The sequence below is a fragment of the Leptodactylus fuscus genome, chromosome 3 (genome assembly GCF_031893055.1).
Source record: "Leptodactylus fuscus isolate aLepFus1 chromosome 3, aLepFus1.hap2, whole genome shotgun sequence".
NCBI lineage: Eukaryota > Metazoa > Chordata > Amphibia > Anura > Leptodactylidae > Leptodactylus > Leptodactylus fuscus.
Genome location: NC_134267.1, coordinates 175,016,471 through 175,038,518, shown reverse-complemented (window position 1 = coordinate 175,038,518; position 22,048 = coordinate 175,016,471). Strand labels below are relative to the sequence as shown.

At 42.2% G+C, this 22,048-nt stretch overlaps 2 protein-coding genes across 2 annotated transcripts in view; one reads left to right on the top strand and one right to left on the bottom strand.

Moving 5' to 3' along the window:
• Nucleotides 1–22,048, top strand: part of MED12L (mediator complex subunit 12L) — a 300,557-nt gene that overhangs the window by 48,485 nt on the left and 230,024 nt on the right. The window lies entirely within an intron of this gene.
• GPR171 (G protein-coupled receptor 171) lies at nucleotides 8,522–9,653 on the bottom strand. The gene has a single exon (XM_075268810.1). The coding sequence runs from the start codon at nucleotides 9,631–9,633 to the stop codon at nucleotides 8,659–8,661; it is 975 nt and encodes a 324-aa protein (XP_075124911.1). The 5' UTR covers nucleotides 9,634–9,653; the 3' UTR covers nucleotides 8,522–8,658.

The window sequence follows — 22,048 nt, the reverse complement described above, 5'->3', positions numbered from 1 at the left end:
GGGGCCTCATCATTTCCACCATGGCTAAAACTCAGTGTTTTCACATTGTGGGGCTCTAACCTTAATAATCATGTACTTTCTTTTTTAAGTACACAAACTGAAATTGCATAACCTATATGGATATACTGAACAAAATCAAACAAAAACAATTTCTATAAATATTTTATTCAATAGCAAAAATAGCACTAAAAACAAATTTACATAAAAACAACGATAATCATGGTAGAGGTCCCACTCAATCCAAAGGAATGGCTGCAAGTTTTTGGTATATCAAAATAATACACACATACAAATGGCTACAGAGATATGGTGTATATATAAATATGTTGCTAGTGCGGTATACATATAATATAACACAGTGAATCATAGCAGAGTAATGTATAAGAGACTATCAATCATTAGTCACCCAAAACAGTAAAGCTGGGTTCACACTAGCGTCAGTGTCCGATACTAATGTCTGCGCAAGATCTTGGCATCGGACACTAGCTGCGTCCGTTACAATTTGCATTATTTTAATGGGACATAATGTAGTGTCCTTTTACTGTCTGTGGGTGTTCTTAAGTGTCCATTTACAAAGATGTCTGATTTTTACATGTAGCATTTAGCTGTCCGCTTGAAAAATCAGACATCTTTGTAAATAGACACTTAAGGACACCCACGGACAGTAACGGACACTACATGATGTCCCATTTAAAATAATGCAAATTGTAAAGGGTGCAGCTATTGTCTGATGCTAAAATCTTGCACGGACATTAGCATCGAACACTAGCTGTCAGACACCGATGCTAGTGTGAACGCCCCCTAAAGGTCTGCTTATGCGGTTAGCATTAGAAATGCAACAGATATAGAAAACAAGTCACCACAAAAATCAAGCATGATACTCAAATGATAGCGTCATATTACCAAAGGTAAGGCCTAGTTCACATCTGCGTTTGGTATTATGTTTGGGGAGTCTGCTTGGGGACCCCCTGAATGGAATACCAAACGCATTAAAAAGAGGTGAGCAACGAAATCACACCAACCCCCTAGACTATAATGGGGTCCGTGTGTTTTCTGCATGGTGTCCGCATGATTCATGTGGAGAGAAAAGTAGTGCTCAACGTTCTTTTCGCTCTGCATTATTCGTGCGGACACTGTGCAGAAAACACATGGACTCCATTATAGTCTATGGAGTCCGCCATGTGCTTTCATTGCTCCCCGCTTTTAATGCGTACGGTATTCCGTTCAGGGGGTCCCCAAGAGGACTCCCCAAATGGAAACTGAATGCAGATGTGAACCGGGCCTAAGATGGAACTTCCACCACGAGCCCCAACACGATTCGCCTCTCTTAGCTTCATCAGGGGACTTCGGGATGAAGGTCTCACATCCAAACATAAATAGTACCTAGTACAGGTCTAGGCAGTTAAAATCCTCTAGTGGTACCGTTAATCCCCATTAAGATGAAAAATAGAGAAATAATGCAATATTAGTGAAATGTCGCACATGTACATAGCCCAGCTGATCATCCGGCCTGTGAAACAAACACAAAAAATCTCAGGATGTTTGAGATACTCAAGCCTGCGCAATACAGTACCCATTCATACAAGGAAATAGTACCGCTATATACATAGCTAAATATCAGTTATCAGCAAAGCGATACGGTGCAGTTAAAGAGCAACACGCCCATATGTAGCTATTGCACAACAATATAATTATAGCGGTATACTATACAGATGAGCAGACGGTACATATATTTAATCGACAGAATGACTGAGAAACTGACTAAGTATACAAATCTGGAGATACTGGCCTGCCTACACTTATAGGACAATATGTGTATATAAAAATATTAGTGGTAAATGTATAATATATTGATGAAAAACAATAAAATGTAATGAGGTGTAAATATGGAAATGTATGTGTGCAGAAATGTTATGGAAGTGTTGCATAGTAATGAAAGAAAATGTGATAAAGTGTGAATGGATTTTTTTTTTTTTTAACTCAAATTTTTATTGAAAATTTTTTTAAACAATAAGAAAAGAAAAAACAATTACAAGTTACAAGGCGAACACCCGCCCTGCGAACAGAAAAAGCACACAGTGCAACACAAAATACAATCAGAAGAATAAAATTAAAAAAAAAAAAATAAAAAAATAAAAAAAAAAATTAAAGACAAAGAAAGCAACATAGAAAAAAAAGAAAAAGGAAAAAAAGGGGGGGGGAGGGAGGGGTTAGTAGGACAGATGAGTGGGGGAGAGGACTAAATGTGGGGGGTGAAAGGGTAGGTAGGGGTGAGTGTGAGCAGTCAGGAAACCAGTGAGAGCGCTCGCCAGGTCATCCATACCACAGCCAGTTGGGAAGGGCTCGGGAGCAACCACTGGTCAAATACCTGAGACGAACAACAAGAGTATCAATCAGAGGAGGGGTCAGAGCCCAGGAGCGTCCGGTACTCTGCAGACTGTTGAAACCTGAACCAGTAGAACCAGGTTTTGATGTACGCCTCAGTCGTGCCATGCAGGAAAGACGTGAGATTTTCCATGCGCATTATCTTGTTGACCTTCGAAATCCAGAGGGAGAGAGGAGGAGGATCCACTCGTTTCCAAAAAAGGGGGATACAAGCCCGGGCAGCGAGGATCAGGAATCTAAGTAGGGAACGCTTAAAGACCTTTACAGAAGACTCACAATGATTAAGGAGGAACAGGGCAGGGCCCAAATGGTGAGAAGTTTCAATAAGCTGGAGGGTTATCCGCTTGACCCCCTCCCAAAAGGACGAAAGGGCAGGACAGGACCAAAAAATGTGTAGCAGCGTGCCTTCCTCGTCGCCACAGCGCCAACATAATGGGGAGACCTGAGGAAACATAGCATGGAGTCTCGTAGGAACCCTATACCATCGGAACAAGATTTTGTAGCTGGCCTCCTGGTGGCGAGAGCTGATGGAAGCAGTATGAGAAAGGCGAAAAATGCGCTTACGCTGCTCCTGAGAGAGGGAAAGGGACAAATCAGATTCCCATTTCAACAAGAACGGCGGAACAAAGTCCTCCGGAGGTTCAACCAGGATCCGGTAAGTGAGCGAGAGGGAGTGGCGAAGGGGGCCAGCACCAACAAAAATCTTCTCCAAGGGGGTAGGTTCGACGCGGAACTCTGCAGGAGCAGGGAGAGAATGTAAAAAGTGACGAAGTTGCATCCCCCGCCAAGCATCCAAAGGGGGCAGCTCAGGAGGGGCCTGGGAATTCAGAAGTGTAGTCCATCCCCCAGCGTCCTGGAAGTGACAGGCACGGAAAATCCCATGACGGCGCCAATTACGAAAAACTCGGTCAAACATTCCAGGTGGAAAGGCAGGATTGCCCAGCACTGGGAAAAGAGCGGAATCCTTAGGGAGGAGAGTGGAGCGAACAAGGCCCCTGGAGCAAATCCGAAGCGTGGGACCAAGGGTAGGGTGAGAAAAGAGAGATGACAATGAGGAGGAGTCCAGCCATGGAGCAACCTGCAAAGGGATCGGAGAGAATGCCTGTTCGATGTAGACCCAAGGTTTAGAAACAGCATGCCTACACCAGTCCACGACACGAGTCAGGTGGGTAGCCAAGTAATAGGACTTCAGGTCCGGAAGCGATAAACCACCGCAACTCTTGGGACGAAAGAGAAAAGCCTTGCTCACTCGGGCGGGTCTGCCCGACCAGATGAACTTCAATTGGACGGAAGTGAGGGATCTAAGAAAAGACAGAGGGATGTGAATGGGAAGCGCCTGCATCAAGTAGAGAAGACGAGGGAGAATGTTCATTTTAAAAATCGCGCATCTCCCGAACCAAGTAAAGGCTCCAGCGGACCATCGAGTACAATCAGCCCTGATAGACGCCAGAAGTGGGGGGAAGTTGCAACGAAAGAGATCTTTCGGGTCCGGAGTAAGATAAACCCCCAAATATTTGAGAGAAGTGGGGGCCCAATGAAAAGGGAAAGATTGACTCAAGGAGGTGGCCGCCGAGGAGGAAAGGGTCACATTAAGGGCTTCTGATTTCGAAAAGTTGATTTTAAAATTCGAAAGGGTCGAGTAAACCTGAAAGGCAGACATCAGAGCTGGAAGAGAAACATGAGGGGAGGAAAGAAAAAATAGCAAGTCGTCTGCATAAGCCGCCACTTTGTATAAACAGGAAGAATGAGCAGCGCCTGAGATGTTCGGGTCGGCTCGAACCTGGCGGAGGAAGGGTTCAAGAGTCAGGACGAAAATGAGAGGCGAGAGGGGGCATCCTTGCCTAGTGCCATTTCGGATAGGGAAGGACTGGGACAATAAACCGTTCACCCTGACCATCGCTGTAGGGAGAGAGTATAGAGCCATGATCCAACTCATCATGCGATTTCCAAGACCAATATGTAACAGGGTCTCTTCCATGAACCGCCAGTTGACCCTGTCGAAGGCTTTCTCAGCGTCAGTTGAAAGAAGCATGAGAGGAGAGCCCGATTGTTTAGCCCCATACATGAGGTTGATAGCTTTGGTAGTATTATCTCGAGCCTCACGGCCGGGTAAAAATCCAGCTTGATCCGCGTGAACAATATTTCCTAACAAGGGCGATAAACGCGTCGCAAGGATCTTGGCTAAAATTTTTAGGTCAACATTGATTAGCGAAATGGGGCGGTAGTTAGAGCACAGAAGAGGGTCCTTTCCGGGTTTGGGGATAACCGCTATGTGAGCACACAGGGAGTCACGACAAAGGGCCGAGCCATCGGTGAGAGAATTGAAAACTTTCAACAGTCTGGGGCGGAGTTCAGGGCCAAGTTTCTTATAGTATACCAAGGTAAGGCCTTCTGGGCCTGGGGCCTTACCCGTTGCCATACTGGAGATAGCTAAAGAAATTTCCTCTTCAACAATAGGAGATTCCAAGGCCGTCAATTCCTCTAGAGACAACGACGGGAGACCAGAGGAGGAGAGATAAGAACGAATGCGATCTCGGAACTCCGCTTCAGGGAGAGGAGAAGGGCCAGAGTTTACAGAATACAAAGAGGCATAGTAGTCCCGAAAGGCAGCTGCAATATCAAGGGGCATGTGTAATCGAGTACCCTGGGTGGAATTGATGCATGGAACGTAGGTGGAGGACTGCTGAACCCGAAGGGCCCTAGCTAGTGAACGCCCGCTCTTATTTCCAAACTCATAAAAATGACGTCTGCATTTAGCTAGAGTACCCTTCACCCTATCAGTGACGAGCGTACGCAATTCCTCTCGGGCGCTGGCAAGCTGGGAATAAACATCAGGAGTGATTTGGCGTTTATGAAGAAGTTCCAATGAGCGGATCCGCTGCAGCAGAGATTCAATACAAGCCCGGCGTTCCTTGTTTAAGCGGGAACCATGTTGCAACAGGATACCCCGGATAAAACATTTGTGAGCCTCCCACACCATTGGAGGAGCAATCCCCGACAATTCCTCCCTCTCAAAGTATTCCCCCAAACGGGTCTTAATGTCATCCAAGATGGTTGCGTCATCAAGAAGTGACGCGTTAAGTTTCCACTGACGCTGGAAGGGAATAGGGGAGGACAAGGAAACAGACAAAGTAACCAAAGCATGGTCGGAGAAAGTAATGTTATCGACTTCCGCAGCCAACAAAGAGTGGAGATGTTGGTGACGGATAAAGAGGTAGTCGATACGAGAATATCGGTGATGGACCGGAGAGTAATAGGAGTAATCCCTATCCAATGGGTGGAGTAACCTCCAGGAGTCCACAAGCTGGTGGGAATGAAGGTCCCTCTTAATCCTCCTGATGAGCGAGTAAGGGTGAGAAGAGACGCCAGCAGAAGAGTCCAATGAAGGGTCTAGGACCAGATTAAGATCACCCCCCGCCACCAGGAAGCCCTCCACAAAGCCGTCCAACAGCCCTAAGTAAGAACTAAGGGCACGACCCTGTCCCGAGTTAGGCAAATACAAAGAGGCAAAAGTAAAAAGCTGAGAGGAGATACGACCCTTGACCATAACAAGTCTCCCCTCAGAATCAGTGCGAGTGTGTGAATGGATGTTGAGTGCATGAATGTACTAGATGTTTGGCATAGTGATGGAAGGAGATGAAATATGAGAAAGTGTGAATGTGTGCAAGCTAGAAAAAAATGTATTGTTCAATTTCTAAAACTGAGAGTATTGACATGCAGAGGCCAGGACAGTACAATCATATAGGCATCTTTTCTGTTTGTTTGTATGTTTTAAATAAATAGTTTTGAAGTCTAAATACCAAACCTAGGTTGTTGTTTTTTTTTGGTTTTAGAACAATTCACTCTTAATTCCTTGTATTTACAATACCTCAGTATAGTATATACACTAATATTGTGGCTACCACAGGACACTGTGTTACTATAGAGGCATACAGATTGAAACCTAGGAAATTCATTGAACAGTTGGTGGGTAACAGGAGAAATATAATGTTTGTGTGTTACAAAGGCTTTCTGTTTTGTTTTTTGTTTTTTTTCATATACTTCAGAATTTGGTTCCAAAGCCGTAAGCCAAAGGGTATGGTAACACAGTGTAGACAGTGGGAGGAATAAGGTCACATAACAGGCAAACAAAGCAGAATGTCTAAAGCAGTATATTTCGGAAAGTCTTCAATTTGCATAAGCTACAGTATAGATGGGATCCTTCAAATGGGTCAACCTCTTTAAGCTGCAGGCAATAAGTCTATGGAGGAGGAGAAGGGCAGCTCCTGGAGGCAGACAGATAACAAAATTCTTTGCTGTATTCAGTGAAAGTTTTATTTTACAACAGAACTGATTATGACATGAATAACTATTGAGCTCTGTGGTACAGGAATTGACTAGTTACATGTTATTGGTGGTCTCATGACTTCTCCTGCCCTGTGTCTTCTTTGTCCTCCTCCCCCTGCCTTTACCATAGACTTCATTGTCTATTGATCTGTTTATGTATAAACTTCCTGAATATGGACAAGATCACAAATGTAGAGTGTAAGATGAGCAGGGACAAGAGGAACAAATAAATTAAGGTAACTGGCACTTTTCTTTAGTAATGTATACAAGACATGTATTCCCATCAGCTGCAGTATTGATTTAAAAATAACTATTTCAGTGATAAGGTATGTTTTAAAATGTTGTCGTTTTCATCCAATTTTGCCATTGTTTTTACTATGTGCATAGAAAATATGGGTACCCTACTTTTACTGTGTCCATTTTATATGGCTCCATGTGTAGACATACTGTAGATGTCCTTGGTCCTGATCCTTCATTCTGCTATAAGCAGGAATAGTGAATAATTGAACCCTCTTGCTGTATTAGGCCTTATTCACACATCAGTGTATTGATCAGTGCATTAGTTATTATATGCCAAATCCAGGAACATATTGAAAACACAGAACAGATACATTTTTTCAGTTATACCTCACTTCTGTGTGAACTACACTTCTGGTTTTGGCTTACAGTCAATGGTGCAAATCACTGACCAGAAACTGACTGTGTGAATAAGGCCTGAGCCTGTAATTTCCTGTATGTGGTAGAGAGTTGTCAAAAGAAATAAACCTCTGACAAGCCAAATACATGTGACTTCCTACTGTGACCATAGGAGTGTTAAGAGGAAAATAATTGTATTATAATGAAATTGTATAATTTGTGGTACAAGTATCATTATATGTTTTGTTTTTTTTTTACTACAAATTATAATACAAGGGCTATAGGGATAGCATTATATTGCCACTGTGACCATATAGGTACTATGATGGGTAGTATTAAATGGGTGCTGTGATTGGTACTATTACAAAATGTTGATACTATGGCTGGTAGAATTATATGTGTTTGTGATTGATTTATGTAGAAACAATAGGTATGTTTGCCTTATAAGTGTGTATGGATGGGTAGATATAAGTTCATGAATGTTCTAACATGGACTACTTTGTGTCTACAAATCTTTATTTTTAAATGTAGATTGTGAGCTCCATATAGGGATCACAGTGTACTTTTTTTTTTTTTTTTTTCTATCGGTATGTTTTTGTAGAATGGGAGGAAATCCACGCAAACATGGGGAGAACATACAAACTCCTTCCAGATGTTCCTGGCGGGATTCAAAGATGTTCCTGGCGGGACTTCAGTGCTGCAAGGCTGCAAGGCTGCAGTGCTAACCACTGAGCCACTGTGTTGCCCCTTACAAATCTTTATTTGTTGTAGGGTGTGGGTGTCTCTCTACTGATAGGAAATGCCTAGACAAACAACTGTCTCATGTTCATGGGGGCACCTGACAGATGATGTTGTTGGAAGGAAGAATCAAACCTGTTGCATCTTATCATGTCCAATCCCTGAGAGATAACATGTCACTAGCGTTATCGGTCTGGACCTTAGGCTAAAGCCCTTGCTGTAGAAACACAGACTAATCTCTGGCAGCACCTGCAGCCCCATAGAAGTGAATGAAGCACCAGTCACGTAAGTACACTGGTGCTCCATTCACAAGGAGGCTTTAGGGGGACTTTTGGGGTACCTGGTAATCAAACTACCAGCGTCCAATCCATAATGGCACACCACCTTTAACTTAAGGTAATCGTCTTATCTTTATTCATGTATACAATAGCGTCTTTCATTTACAGTTATAGGTGATTTTACGTTGTAACAAATCATCACTTGTCGGTGACGACAGAAACACAAGTATCTTTTGTAGTCAATGTAGTTAGAGCTGGTGTTGGATAAATCCTAATATTGTAATAGTTATTTTTTCTACACTGCCGTCTCAAGAGTATTGTCTCTCCCAACGTCAACTCTTTCCTGTCTCTTTAAGGAGAACGTTTTACTTATTTTAGACCTGAAGTTGTTGGAAAAGTAGTAATAGACAATGGGGTCAAAGCAAAGATTTGATATTGAGAGTAGAAAGGTTGACTCCTTGGCATGGAAGAGCACTTGCTTCAGGCTGCAGTCTGTGATCACGTCGTTTTGACTCAAGGTATAAGGGACTCGAACACTGTGGTAAGGAAGGAAACATATGACGTATCCTGCAGTTACAAGGAAGATCTTTATCAAAGCTGCTTTGATGTTGTTGGTTTCTTCACCGTCCTTGTTGCTGTAAAGCTTCTTAATAGTAATACAGTTAGAGATCAGAATGATAACAGAGCAGTTAAAAAATATGGCAATGCTGATGAAGTTGCTGAGCACGTGCCAGTTTCTTCCCATCTCGCTTTTAAAGTCAATGCACCCAACATGTTCCCTCTCCTGGATATCCTTTATAGGTATCAGCATATTTGGTAACATTATGGACAGTACGAGAGCCCAGACTACTGCGGACAACATTTTTGCAAATCCTCGTTTCTGTATTTGGTAAAGTTTAGCGCTCTGTACAGTCTGTAGACAGCGGTCCATACTGACAAATCCCAGGAATATAATTGAAATGTACATGTTAATGTAAATGATACAAGCTGTTACCTGACAGTGGAATATCTTCAACTTCCAAGATGCATATCCCATGTCTACAATTATCTTAAATGGCAAGGCCAAAGTCAGGAGGAAATCGGCTATTAACAGGTTAATGAGGTATACACTCAAGCATTTCTGGTTGTTGTCTTTCCAAGTGAATGCCCACAATGCAAAGCAACTGCCAAAGAATCCAACCAAAAAGATCAACCAATAGAAATAGGTGAATGGCTCCAAGTTTTTGTTCACGTCACAGGTCAAATTAGCATTGTTGGTCGTGTCTGTCATTATAAAATAAAACCTTCGTCACTTTTCAGGATAGCTTGAAATAAGAACTGAGGAACAGAAGGAAAAATATATTAATATCTTTATAATTAAAATATTATTATTTTTTTTTTTTGTTCATACTTTTATCATAGTATTATTAACACTTTATAAAATTGTAAAAAAAAAAAAAATATATAGATTAAAAAAAACTCATTCTGTCCTGAAAAGTCAAAACAGAGCGGTTGGCACAACTGAAAAAAAAAAATTTTAATTAAAAAAAAAAAATGTGAAAACACCTTTTGTCTCCTTTTTTCCGGATATTACAATAAAGAAAGAATATTCAGGAAATAAAAGAAACATAAAAATAAAGTCCTTTTGTCACTGAAAACAAATGCAAAAAAAAAAAAATGATGTTGTTCATTTAGTTTTTTTTTTTTTAATATAAATTCTGTGCTTAAAAAAATAACTGGCTGGACATCCCTTTTTATGAAATAATTTTTTTTATAAAGTCTTATGCCATAACAATGTAAATGGGAAAATAAACCGCTGTGTCCATCCCAAATCCTTGTTAATAATGTAGTATAAGTGACGCTACCTGGAATCAATGTCCTAGTATGGTATCTTGTAGCACTGCACTGCAGTAGTCCTCTTATTTTCAGCATCTGATATACACTATTTTCCTCCCCCTTTCCTTTGCTGTAAACATGCAGCATTGCGGTCCTAGTGGTTTTCAACTTGTCTATTGACGTAGTTGAAACTGAACTTAAAAAAAAAAAATTCCATTTTTGCTCTGGTGATTGTGAAAACAATACTGAGCCATCGGCTTTGTAACACTAATATCTGAGAACAATGCTGTTGATGCTATGGTAAATTTGTAATAATGTTCCGCAGTAGGTTTAGGAAATACTTCAATAATATTCAATGCTGAATATATTTTTGGTCTATTTATTCCCTCTTCTATCAATTTATGTTGTGAAAGACTTGTGTACCATGGATGATAAGAAGACACTCAATAAAGAAGTTATGTAATAAACCAAGAATATCAAATTAGTGGGATTCTGACTCTAGACACTCCCATGTGTCTGTTTGATAGATAGGTCATTAATATTAATTGGACCACACACTGATCAGCTGGAGTGGATAGTGTACGGTGCCGAACGATATACTGCGGACAGCTCTGTCCATTTTATAATGGCAGAGCTGTAATGCTCTGGTACCCATGCAACACGATGGATGGCAACTTCTGATTCTCATTCCATCCATTTTATATTATCTGTACCCAGAGGTGTGCCAGCACAGCTGATCTGTATGGGGTCTGTGCATCGGACTCCCACCAATTTGATTCTGATGACCTCTGTGTATAGGTCATTGGAATCAAATATGTGACTGTGGTCTCTTATGCAAGCTGTTTGTTTAGTGCATTGCAGCATGGCGCCATTCACGTTAATGGTACAATTCTGCAATATTCTAGACAAATGGGCCAAGCTGAACACTGAAGAGGCCACAGAAATAACATAAGCACCAAACTGTTTGATGGCTTTGCTAAGAGTTGCCCCCCCCCCCCATCAAATTGACATTGGTCTATCAATATCCTGTATTCAGAAGACTGTTTTGGCCGCAATGGAAATGTCGTTGCAGTACCTGCAAAGTGGATGGGATTCTGGCTAATCTCATCCACATATTGCAGACAAAAACAAAAATCCGCAGGAAGAATGCTTCAAACTTTCAGCATGTAATTTATACCTACGGAAATGCTGGCCTTTTACTTATAGGTATAATAAAAGCAGAAAGTCCACAGAGGAGCTTTCTGTGAAAAACTCTGCAGGACAAATCACAGTTTTTCCCAAAGCATTTTTCGGCTGCGGCTTGCAACTTGGACCCATGTTGTGCAAAAGCTGCTTTTTTATTTTTTTTTTTTTGTGGCAGATTTTGTTTTTTTCATCCAAAGCCAGGAGTGAGTTGAGCAGAATGGAGAAGTATACGCAGAGGCCGCCTCAGAATCTGTCCAAAAAACGGCTAGCTGCAACTGGATGTGAGTCCAATCCATACAGTGCATCGGCATCCAGTCACGGCATTCTGCTCTGGATTAGGCCCAAATGAATGGGTCTAGTTGGGAAGGAGTGTCGTGTTGCGGATGTCTGCGGCTGAATCATCTGCGGCATCCGCCTGAAGAAAGGGCATGTCGCCTCTTCTTTCCGCGAGCGGGAACAAACTGCTCGCAGAAAAAGGAACCCATTGAATTCAATGGGAGGTGTTTTTTTTTTTTTTTTTTAAGCTGGATTTTGATGCAGATTCAGAATCAAAATCCTGACCAAAAAACTCCATGTGAATCCAGCTTAAGAGCTTCTTTTTATGTTTCCCATGTGCTTTGTGACCACTACTGGGTTTGGCTTGAAAAATAGTAGTAAAATTTGCAACCAAAAAAGCAGCTTTTCCCCAACGTGGGGCCTTAAGTTATGTGTGCATATTAGTATATGTGCCTAGGTCATCTACCATAATGGAGTTATATACTGGGGTTGTAAACATCATAGGTGGTAACACTTTTATAGTTTTTGTTTAGGCCAGGGCCCCACATGCCAGAAACTGCGCAATTTGCTTGTGGAGTAAATGCCGTGGGAAAAATCACGGCATTTTACAGTAACTGCAAAGTGGATGGGATTCTTGCGAATCCCATGCCCACTTTGTGGTAAAAATCGCAGCGCAGACCTGCTGCATTTTCCAAAACCAGCAACGTTTTGGAAATCGCAGCATGTCAATTATAACTCTGGAAACGTCGGGCGGTTTCCCCGTAGATATAATTGTAACAGTCCGCAGGAAAACTCCGAACTTTCTGTTTAAAATGCTGCTGGAAGAACCACGATGCGTTCCTGCCGTGTTTTTTCCTGCAGCGCTTTATATCTGCAAGTCGTCCCGTGGGGCCCTAGCCTTAAAGGTCTTGAAAGGGGTTGTCCGGCCTCAAATCCACAGATGAGGCCATCAGCATCTGATCTTGGGGGTCCAACACCTGGACACTGCACAGATCAGCTATCACAGCAGTGTCTGGGCATCAGATGCTTTAGCGCTGGATGGGGAATATGGGCAGGCTCTCCTGAATTCAAGTAATAGGAGCAGTGCTGCAATGCCTTGGTACCACTGCTATAGATTAGACATGGCTGCAGCACAACTCCTGAAGCTGCGAGAACAGGTGATCTGTCGATTAGTCATCAGTATGAAAAATTGTTGTGGGACTGGACAACCCATTCAAGATACTGTATACTATATATACAACATGTAGTAATTCAGTGTTGGCCAGTGTTGGGTTCCCTGGGTGTACCACATTAAATTATTTAGAGGTTCCACCCTTCATCTATTCTTAATTCTATAAGCTTTACTTGTATGATTTCACTTAGATAACAGATCATCAATTAGTTTTATTAGGTTTCTTGTTCTACCACCCAAGTACAGACCACATGTAGACCACAGAGGCGAGTGAAACAGGGTCCACTGGAGGATGTTCTGGTACTTTGGTTAACTAGTCCTATCTTGTAACCTTGTATTATATATTGTATTTTTGAAGCTTAGTCCAATAGACCTCACCTCAGGGACCTTATTGATACATAAAGCATGCTAGTAAGTTTCAATATATTTAGTTGAAACAAATTAACCCAAATTCTAACCATAGGAACTTCAGGCAGGTTGAGAGATTCATACACACACACATCGCTTACAGAAAATGATTACAATTTTACATTTTTCAAGTTATATATTTGTAAAGATTACAAAACATACCTGTTTCTGTCGCTGTCCGGTTTACAGATAGTGAGGTGTGACAATCATGATGAGAACGTTACCGGCTAAGAGCACCTTGTACAATAAAGTGTATGTGCAGGCAGGCTGTCAGGCACTCTGTCACTGCGGAGGAACTGAAACCTCTGCATTAGTTAGAAAACCACATGAAAAATATTACAGCCGGAAACTGAACATACAATCTCATAACTGCAGACCATTTAAATAGTTCCTGTAAAAACGTCATTCTACAATACTCATTTATATGGTTTTACCTGTGCGGCTGTTTCTTTTTTTTTTGCATTGACAATCTACTATGACAGCATCTGGTATCTGTGCAAAGCGAAGCGAAGCAGCATACTGGTATTCACCACTACACAGTTTGTATCACACTTGAGAAAGGGCAGATGCCCGAAACGCGTTGTGTTTAATAAACTGTTCAAGATTATACTTTGGTGTGCGCGCTTACTCCCTACCCCTCCACTCCTGTCGGGCTTGCCTGAGGAATCACCTATCCTGAATGATGTGATCAGTCCCTGGGCTGCTGACATTACGACAACCACAGCCAGGAAGAGCCTAGCCACTATTATAAAGTGTCACAAAGGTAACCCTTTTGGTTCTTTTATATAGAAGTGGGAAACAGTGGGAGAAGGGCAACCTCTGGGAAGATGAAAAACCAAAATAGTATAACCCTTTCAGGATTGGGCTGATTTTATATTTTGTGCTTTGATATCCCCCCCCCCCCCCCCCCCCCTCCAAGAGACTTTTTTTTTTTTTTTTTTTTTTCCAGCCACTTATCCACATGAGGGATTGCTTTTTGTTTGTTTTTTTTTTTTTTTTTTTTTTTTGTGGGACAATATAATATTCCATTCGATGTGCTGGGAAAGTGGCAAAAAATTCAGACTGAAGTAGAATTAAAAAAAAGGGAGAGTCATATTCTTGAAGGTCTTTACAGTGTTACCTTTTTTGTGGGGTATTTTGATCAGTTATACCAAATCTTTATAGTTTTTGATTTTAAAAAAACCCAAAAACTGTTCATTGCTATGTTTGGATACCGGTAACATTATTATATTTCTGTGTAAGGAGCAAGGGCAGCAGGGCAAGTTATAGTATTTATTCATATAAGCAATGCTACCTCCGATGCCGCCCCTGCTACCTCTTGTGTCACCCCCTCTACCTTATAGATTGTAAGCTCTTGTAAGCAGGGCCATCAGTCCCATTGTGTGAAGTGACTTTCTTTGTAATGTATCTTTTTGTCTGTACTTGAACCCTACAAATTGTACAGTGCTGCGGAAAAATGTCTAATTATTATTTATTTATTTATTATTCTTATTCTACACTGTATGGCCTCAAACTGCTGATACATGGTTGGACCAGCTGTTGGTTGCCCAGCAATAAGATACATATGGCCTATCCTATGGTAAGGCCATAAACAAATTCCTGAGCAACCCCTTTGAGTCTGGAAGGGTTAAATTGGAAGAATGTTTAACGAGGGTGTGTGCACCTGCTAGCTGCATATAGCACTGACTGAATGTGTGCAAAGCATAATTTGTTAATTTGTTTGTTAGTTTGTTTACTTTTACTCCATATGCGTCTCTGTAGCATTTTTTTCCATAGTGTGTTTTGCTACGTAGGGCCTTAACCTTAATGCCTAAACAAATGCCGTAAATTGATTTGTAAATTCCCCCATTATATACTATATATTGAACAAAGATGTTACCTGTATGTACTGTCCTGTGAGATCCATTCTTCATACATATGCAGCAGGTTTTGTAACTCCTGACCAGAAGTGTAGCCAGGTGTATCCTACAATGCCGTACAGGAGTTGCTGTGTAGTCCTAGCTTACATAGAGGGGTTCATTCCTAAAGGGGCATTTGCACAGCAATATTTTTAGTCCATATATTTAATGACATAAATGTAAATGTATTGTTCACAGAAAAAAATGGGAATAATGGTATGTAACTGAGATGTAAGCACTTGCGACAGTGTTCATATCCTTTTTTTTATTTTAGAATTCCGGGTACTTATTCAAAGACATTGAGTTCCTAGAAATTAATTTCACTGAAAAGCCATAAAAGTTTTTGTTCGCCATCTACTGAAACTTTTTATGTATTGCTGTATAGTATGATCTCTCTCCAGTGAGTATTTGAATGAATACGTAAAGATATATAGCTGTCTCTGCTGTGTTCATAGCTCCCGTAAAATACAATATAGAGTGATGTACATACAATATATGTGGCCAGGTCTTCTTTACTGTAATATAGATCCCACTGGAGATGTATCATGGTTTATAATAAGGAATCTTTGCAAACTACTACAAGTGCATACGTAGAGCTTGTACAGTAACGTTTCGGCCGTTAGTGACCACCTTCAGACTCGAGAGTGAAAGTCTATGTAATCTACGTGTAGAGGTAGATGCAGGACCAGTGATGGCGATCACATCTATCAAATACGTGAGGTGGAGAGTAAGGAACACATCACATTGTTCTATAAATATTGATGGACAAGCAGCTTATACAAAAAAACAAAAGGGAGAGGGAGAGGACAGTTTTTACAGCTCCAGTTTGATGTGTAGTAGTTGCCGGTACCGTATGTTCGGAGGCCGCCGCAGGTTCCGGTCCAGAAAACGGGTAGCCGCGACTGAATGGGCCTAGTTGGGAGGAGAGAGTGTCTTCAGGCCGAAGACTTTGAAGGCAGTCTGGCAATACACCAGATTTATCATGCCACCTCTGGAACTGCCGGTCTAAAATGTTTGCATCACTTATTGGTTTGCCAATAAGAGCCCCACATATGAGTGAATACCCTTTAAAAAGGCTATTCAGGCACCGTAAATGTTATATTAAACTACCCTAAAAAAGAATGTGATCTACTTACGCATCGTGCACGATGGGTGGGCATTCGGGGTGCGCCGTCTTCTTCATCCACGCCTCCTCTTCCTCTGGTCCCGTCCTCCTCAGCGCTTGCAAACTGACATTGATAAAAAAAAAAAATGGCCTGGGCGCATGCGCAGTAGCATGCGGCTTCTACTACGGCTACTGCGCGTGTACCCAGGCCATTTTTTTTTTTTTTTTTTTTATCAATGTCAGTTCGCGAGCGCCGGAGGAGGACGGGACCCGAGGATATCGGAGGAAGAGGAGGCGTCGATGAAGAAGACGGCGCACCCTGAATGCCCGCCCATCGTGCACGATGTGTAAGTAGATCACATTCTTTTTTAGGGTATTATTTTAAAACTGGGGGGTAGTTTAATATAACATTTATGGTGCCTGAATAGCCTTTTTAAAGGCTATTCACGCATATGTGGGGCTCTATCAGCATGATTTTGCTGATAGAGCCCCTTTAAGCAGCACTTTTCTCTGCACTTTTATTTCCCCTATTAAATATATAGGGAAAATGGTCGCTAATAGAGATGAGTGAACACTATTCGAAACAGCGATTTCGAATAGGACGCTCCCATAGAAATGAATGGAAGCGGCCGGCACGCAGACTTTGCCAGCAGCCTGGCTACGTCCATTCATTTCTATGGGAGCGTGCTATTCAAAACGGCTGTTTCAAATAGTGTTCGCTCATCTCTACTGGCTAAAATTAACATGCTATATTTATCAAAGATGTATACATTTAGAAAACGGAGCTTTTTGACATGTGAATGAAATGAAACAAAATCTCATTTGCTTTCCTGATAGTGTGAATGCAGCCCCTTTTTTCCATTGCATTTCCGCAACGTTGTCTTTTTTCTGAAAGTCTCATATATGTCTTTATATGAGGTGGACTCCCCTTTTCTATTGATCTGTAGGCGGCTCCCCAGTGATCATACGTTCCTTGGATAGCTCATATCTATATTTAGTGTAAATACTGGTGCTCAAGGTCCCTACAAGATACTGACACAACAAGACCTTCAGAATTGTATCTTTATACACTAACATTTTACATATATTACATTTTAACATTCATATATCTATATAAAAACATTTCTATACAATATCCACTGTATAAATGTTACAGTAAAATATAAGAAGTTCCATTTTTACATAGTCGTATATTAGTAAGTCTTTGCATTGTATTAATAATTTAGCATGACTCACTGTATACAATATAACATACAATATATACAATCAGAATTTTACACAATAGAAGAGAACATGGATAGAAGAGGAAACATGGTTCATATGTGATACACTATTAGATTGGTGTGGGTCTGAGCCCCACCACCAGTCAACTGATATCTACACAGTATACATAGCCAGGAGTGGCTACAAAAAGCATGGGAAATATATAGTAAGCTCTTAGGGTAAGTTCACACAGTTGTTTTTGTCTGGATTTTGATGTGTAATGCGCCTCAGAATCCGGCTCCATAAAATGCCTCCCATTGACTTCAATGGGAGCCGTTCACTTCCTTTTTCCGCTAGCGGTTTTGTCCTGTTGTGTTAGCCGTAGGAGGCGTTTTTTATGGAGGCGGATTCAGTGTCAAAATCCGGACCAAAAAAACTTAATGCGGACTTACCCTTATACTTCTACCATGCGTTCAATCTACTCCTGACTCTAGCTAAAAAAAACACAGCAGGATCTGCAATAAAAAAAGCTGCGGTGATGTGATTGTTTGCTGTCGGTGCCAACTCTAGTTTTTATCATCTTTTTTTAAAACCTAGTTATTCTCATCCACACCAGTTTTTTTTTTGTTTTTTTTTAAATGGCCTGAGGATACGCAGATTATCTGCAGCAGAATTGTGTGGGAATGATGGGGTAGAAAGAGTAAAAATCTGCAGTGTCAAGTGAGTCCTCATGGTGGATTGTATAGTATAGTGTGAACTCAGCAGCCTGCCCACATCTCTTACTCTAAAAGTTCTGCACAGGGGCGTAACTTGAGGTGGTGCAGAGGGTATAGAGGCACCAGGGCCCAAGAGTCTTAGGGGACATCAATATTAGAGATGAGCGAACACTAAAATGTTCGAGGTTCGAAATTCGATTCGAACAGCCGCTCACTGTTCGAGTGTTCGAATGGGTTTCAAACCCCATTATAGTCTATGGGGAACATAAACTCGTTAAGGGGGAAACCCAAATTCGTGTCTGGAGGGTCACCAAGTCCACTATGACACCCCAGGAAATGATACCAACACCCTGGAATGACACTGGGACAGCAGGGGAAGCATGTCTGGGGGCATAAAAGTCACTTTATTTCATGGAAATCCCTGTCAGTTTGCGATTTTCGCAAGCTAACTTTTCCCCATAGAAATGCATTGGCCAGTGCTGATTGGCCAGAGTACGGAACTCGACCAATCAGCGCTGGCTCTGCTGGAGGAGGCGGAGTCTAAGATCGCTCCACACCAGTCTCCATTCAGGTCCGACCTTAGACTCCGCCTCCTCCGGCAGAGCCAGCGCTGATTGGCCGAAGGCTGGCCAATGCATTCCTATGCGAATGCAGAGACTTAGCAGTGCTGAGTCAGTTTTGCTCAACTACACATCTGATGCACACTCGGCACTGCTACATCAGATGTAGCAATCTGATGTAGCAGAGCCGAGGGTGCACTAGAACCCCTGTGCAAACTCAGTTCACGCTAATAGAATGCATTGGCCAGCGCTGATTGGCCAATGCATTCTATTAGCCCGATGAAGTAGAGCTGAATGTGTGTGCTAAGCACACACATTCAGCACTGCTTCATCGGGCTAATAGAATGCATTGGCCAGCGCTTGTTGGCCTGAGTACGGAACTCGACCAATCAGCGCTGGCTCTGCTGGAGGAGGCGGAGTCTAAGGTCGGACCTGAATGGAGACTGGTGTGGAGCGATCTTAGACTCCGCCTCCTCCAGCAGAGCCAGCGCTGATTGGCCGAATTCCGTACTCTGGCCAATCAGCACTGGCTAATGCATTGTATTGGCGTGATGAAGCAGTGCTGAATGTGTGTGCTTAGCACACACATTCAGCTCTACTTCATCGGGCTAATAGAATGCATTGGCCAATCAGCGCTGGCCAATGCATTCTATTAGCTTGATGAAGCAGAGTGTGCACAAGGGTTCAAGCGCACCCTCGGCTCTGATGTAGCAGAGCCGAGGGTGCACAAGGGTTCAAGTGCACCCTCGGCTCTGCTACATCAGAGCCGAGGGTGCGCTTGAACCCTTGTGCAGCCTCGGCTCTGCTACATCAGAGCCGAGGGTGCGCTTGAACCCTTGTGCACACTCTGCTTCATCAAGCTAATAGAATGCATTGGCCAGCACTGATTGGCCAGAGTACGGAATTCGGCCAATCAGCGCTGGCCAATACATCCCTATGGGAAAAAGTTTATCTCACAAAAATCACAATTACACACCCGATAGAGCCCCAAAAAGTTATTTTTAATAACATTCCCCCCTAAATAAAGGTTATCCCTAGCTATCCCTGCCTGTACAGCTATCCCTGTCTCATAGTCACAAAGTTCACATTCTCATATGACCCGGATTTGAAATCCACTATTCGTCTAAAATGGAGGTCACCTGATTTCGGCAGCCAATGACTTTTTCCAATTTTTTTCAATGCCCCCGGTGTCGTAGTTCCTGTCCCACCTCCCCTGCGCTGTTATTGGTGCAAAAAAGGCGCCAGGGAAGGTGGGAGGGGAATCGAATTTTGGCGCACTTTACCACGCGGTGTTCGATTCGATTCGAACATGGCGAACACCCTGATATCCGATCGAACATGTGTTCGATAGAACACTGTTCGCTCATCTCTAATCAATATTGATATTTCATCTTCCATCTGGCCCATAAGCCTAGGAGACCCACAGATACCCTAACCACACTAAGGTGGATTAAACTACTTGGCACCCATAACCATCACTATCAAGAATGGGATGAGGTAGGGGGGACAAAAGATTGCACCGGGGCCCACTAGACTTTAGTTACATCACTGGTTCTGCATCAAAAGCTGAACAATTTAATTTTTAATTTTTTTTATCTGCATGGAGAGCATTGGCTGGCATAAAACTACGCTACCAGTCAGCAGACTGCAACAAACATACTGAGACTTGCAATGTACAATATAAAAATATTGTGTTTGAGTTGAGCACAAAACTTTTGTAAAATTAGGGTCGAGCCAAATCCGTTCACTCATCCCCAATCCTCACCTTTGAATTACTTTAGAACATATCTGAGAACTGCTTAGTTAACAATTCTGTACAGCAATTGTATCATCTCTATTGTTCTTTAATATCCTAAGGAAAGGATGGGTTAGGTTGTAGCACAGTCTGGTTCTTCAGATCTGCAATGGAGGTCTGGGGATTGTACATTCTTTGCGGCCCTGCCTGTTATTATCCAAACACTCCTTTAGCCATGGATGAGATTATGTTACCAGAAGTATATTACAGAGTTGTTATTTAAGTAATTCCCTCCTGTATTCAGTGTGTAATAGTACATGGATATTGTTTAGTTATGATAATGAAAAGCCATCTCTGAGGGTGGACAATAGCTTTAATATCCCATTTGTCCATACATTTGGATAGCTAGCTACCCAACCCCTTCCCACGCCTTTCACCCCCAGCTGTTCATCTGAAATTCATACAGGTCATATATTTAATGTATCCTTCCTGTGTGGTCAGAGGATGACCCCCAGCACATCTGGACCAGGGCTGTTGGTGGTCTTTTAATTATTTTTACTAGCTGCCAACTAAAGACTATTTTCAATCTTGATTTAACCCAATTGATGCTGTAATTTCAGGTTATGTCTATCAGGTCAGTGCCCTGTTCTTGCTTGCAGTCAGTACAAATAGTATTCAGTAGCACCTACACACCATTCTATGGGGAAAAGACTTTAAGAAATTCAAGAGTAAATGTACAAAATTCCTTCTACATCTGTTGCAGTCTGTACAAGGCTCACAACCGTAAGATCACAAATGATGGCCAGTGACAACCAATGGTTCTGAGGCTAAGGCCCCACGCAGCCGGTTGCAGCATAAAAGTGGTGGCAACTAGAGTTGAGCGAGTACTGTTTGGATCAGCCCATCTGAACAGCACGCACGCATTGAAATCAATGCACGCAGCCAGCACGCAGCGGGTTAAGCGGCCGGCTGCCGTCAAACCGGAAGCACCAGGTGCTTCCATTCATTTCAATGCGTGCGTGCTGTTCGGATCGGCTGATCCGAACAGTACTCGCTCAACTCTAGACTGGCAACGCATCACATTTTTCCCGCAGCACTTTTCACAGAAAGTCGGCAGAGGTTTTCTGTGCATTTTTTTTTCTGCGGCAAATTGCGGTGTTTGCTTTCGTGTTTACGCCATGTGGGCCCCGATCTGTTACAGAAAAATCTTGCATGGATTTTGGGCGGCTCTCATAGCAACGTATGCTACTTCTGTTACACTACTACAGCCCTAGCTTAAAGGTAATGGTACAGGAGTCAGTCTATCCAGACACCTTTTGTTGTAGCATCACCTTCAATCATAAGCTCATCCCTTTGACTTGTTGTATGTATAAACAATATAATGGTAAGTTATATGTTGTCACTGTTGTGTATGTGTTCTATAGCATTGTCAGCCAGAGATTAACTATTTATTCTTAACTTGCTGCATTTACTATTTAATCAAACCTTCTTTGTCTCTGGAGGTCTCAGAAGTAGAAAAGTGCATGTCCTCTCCCTACATGGAGCAGAGCATCCAGCTTTGTGTCCTCCACAGCTGTGTTTGTTCTGGACCGGTTTCCAATAATACAAAGCTA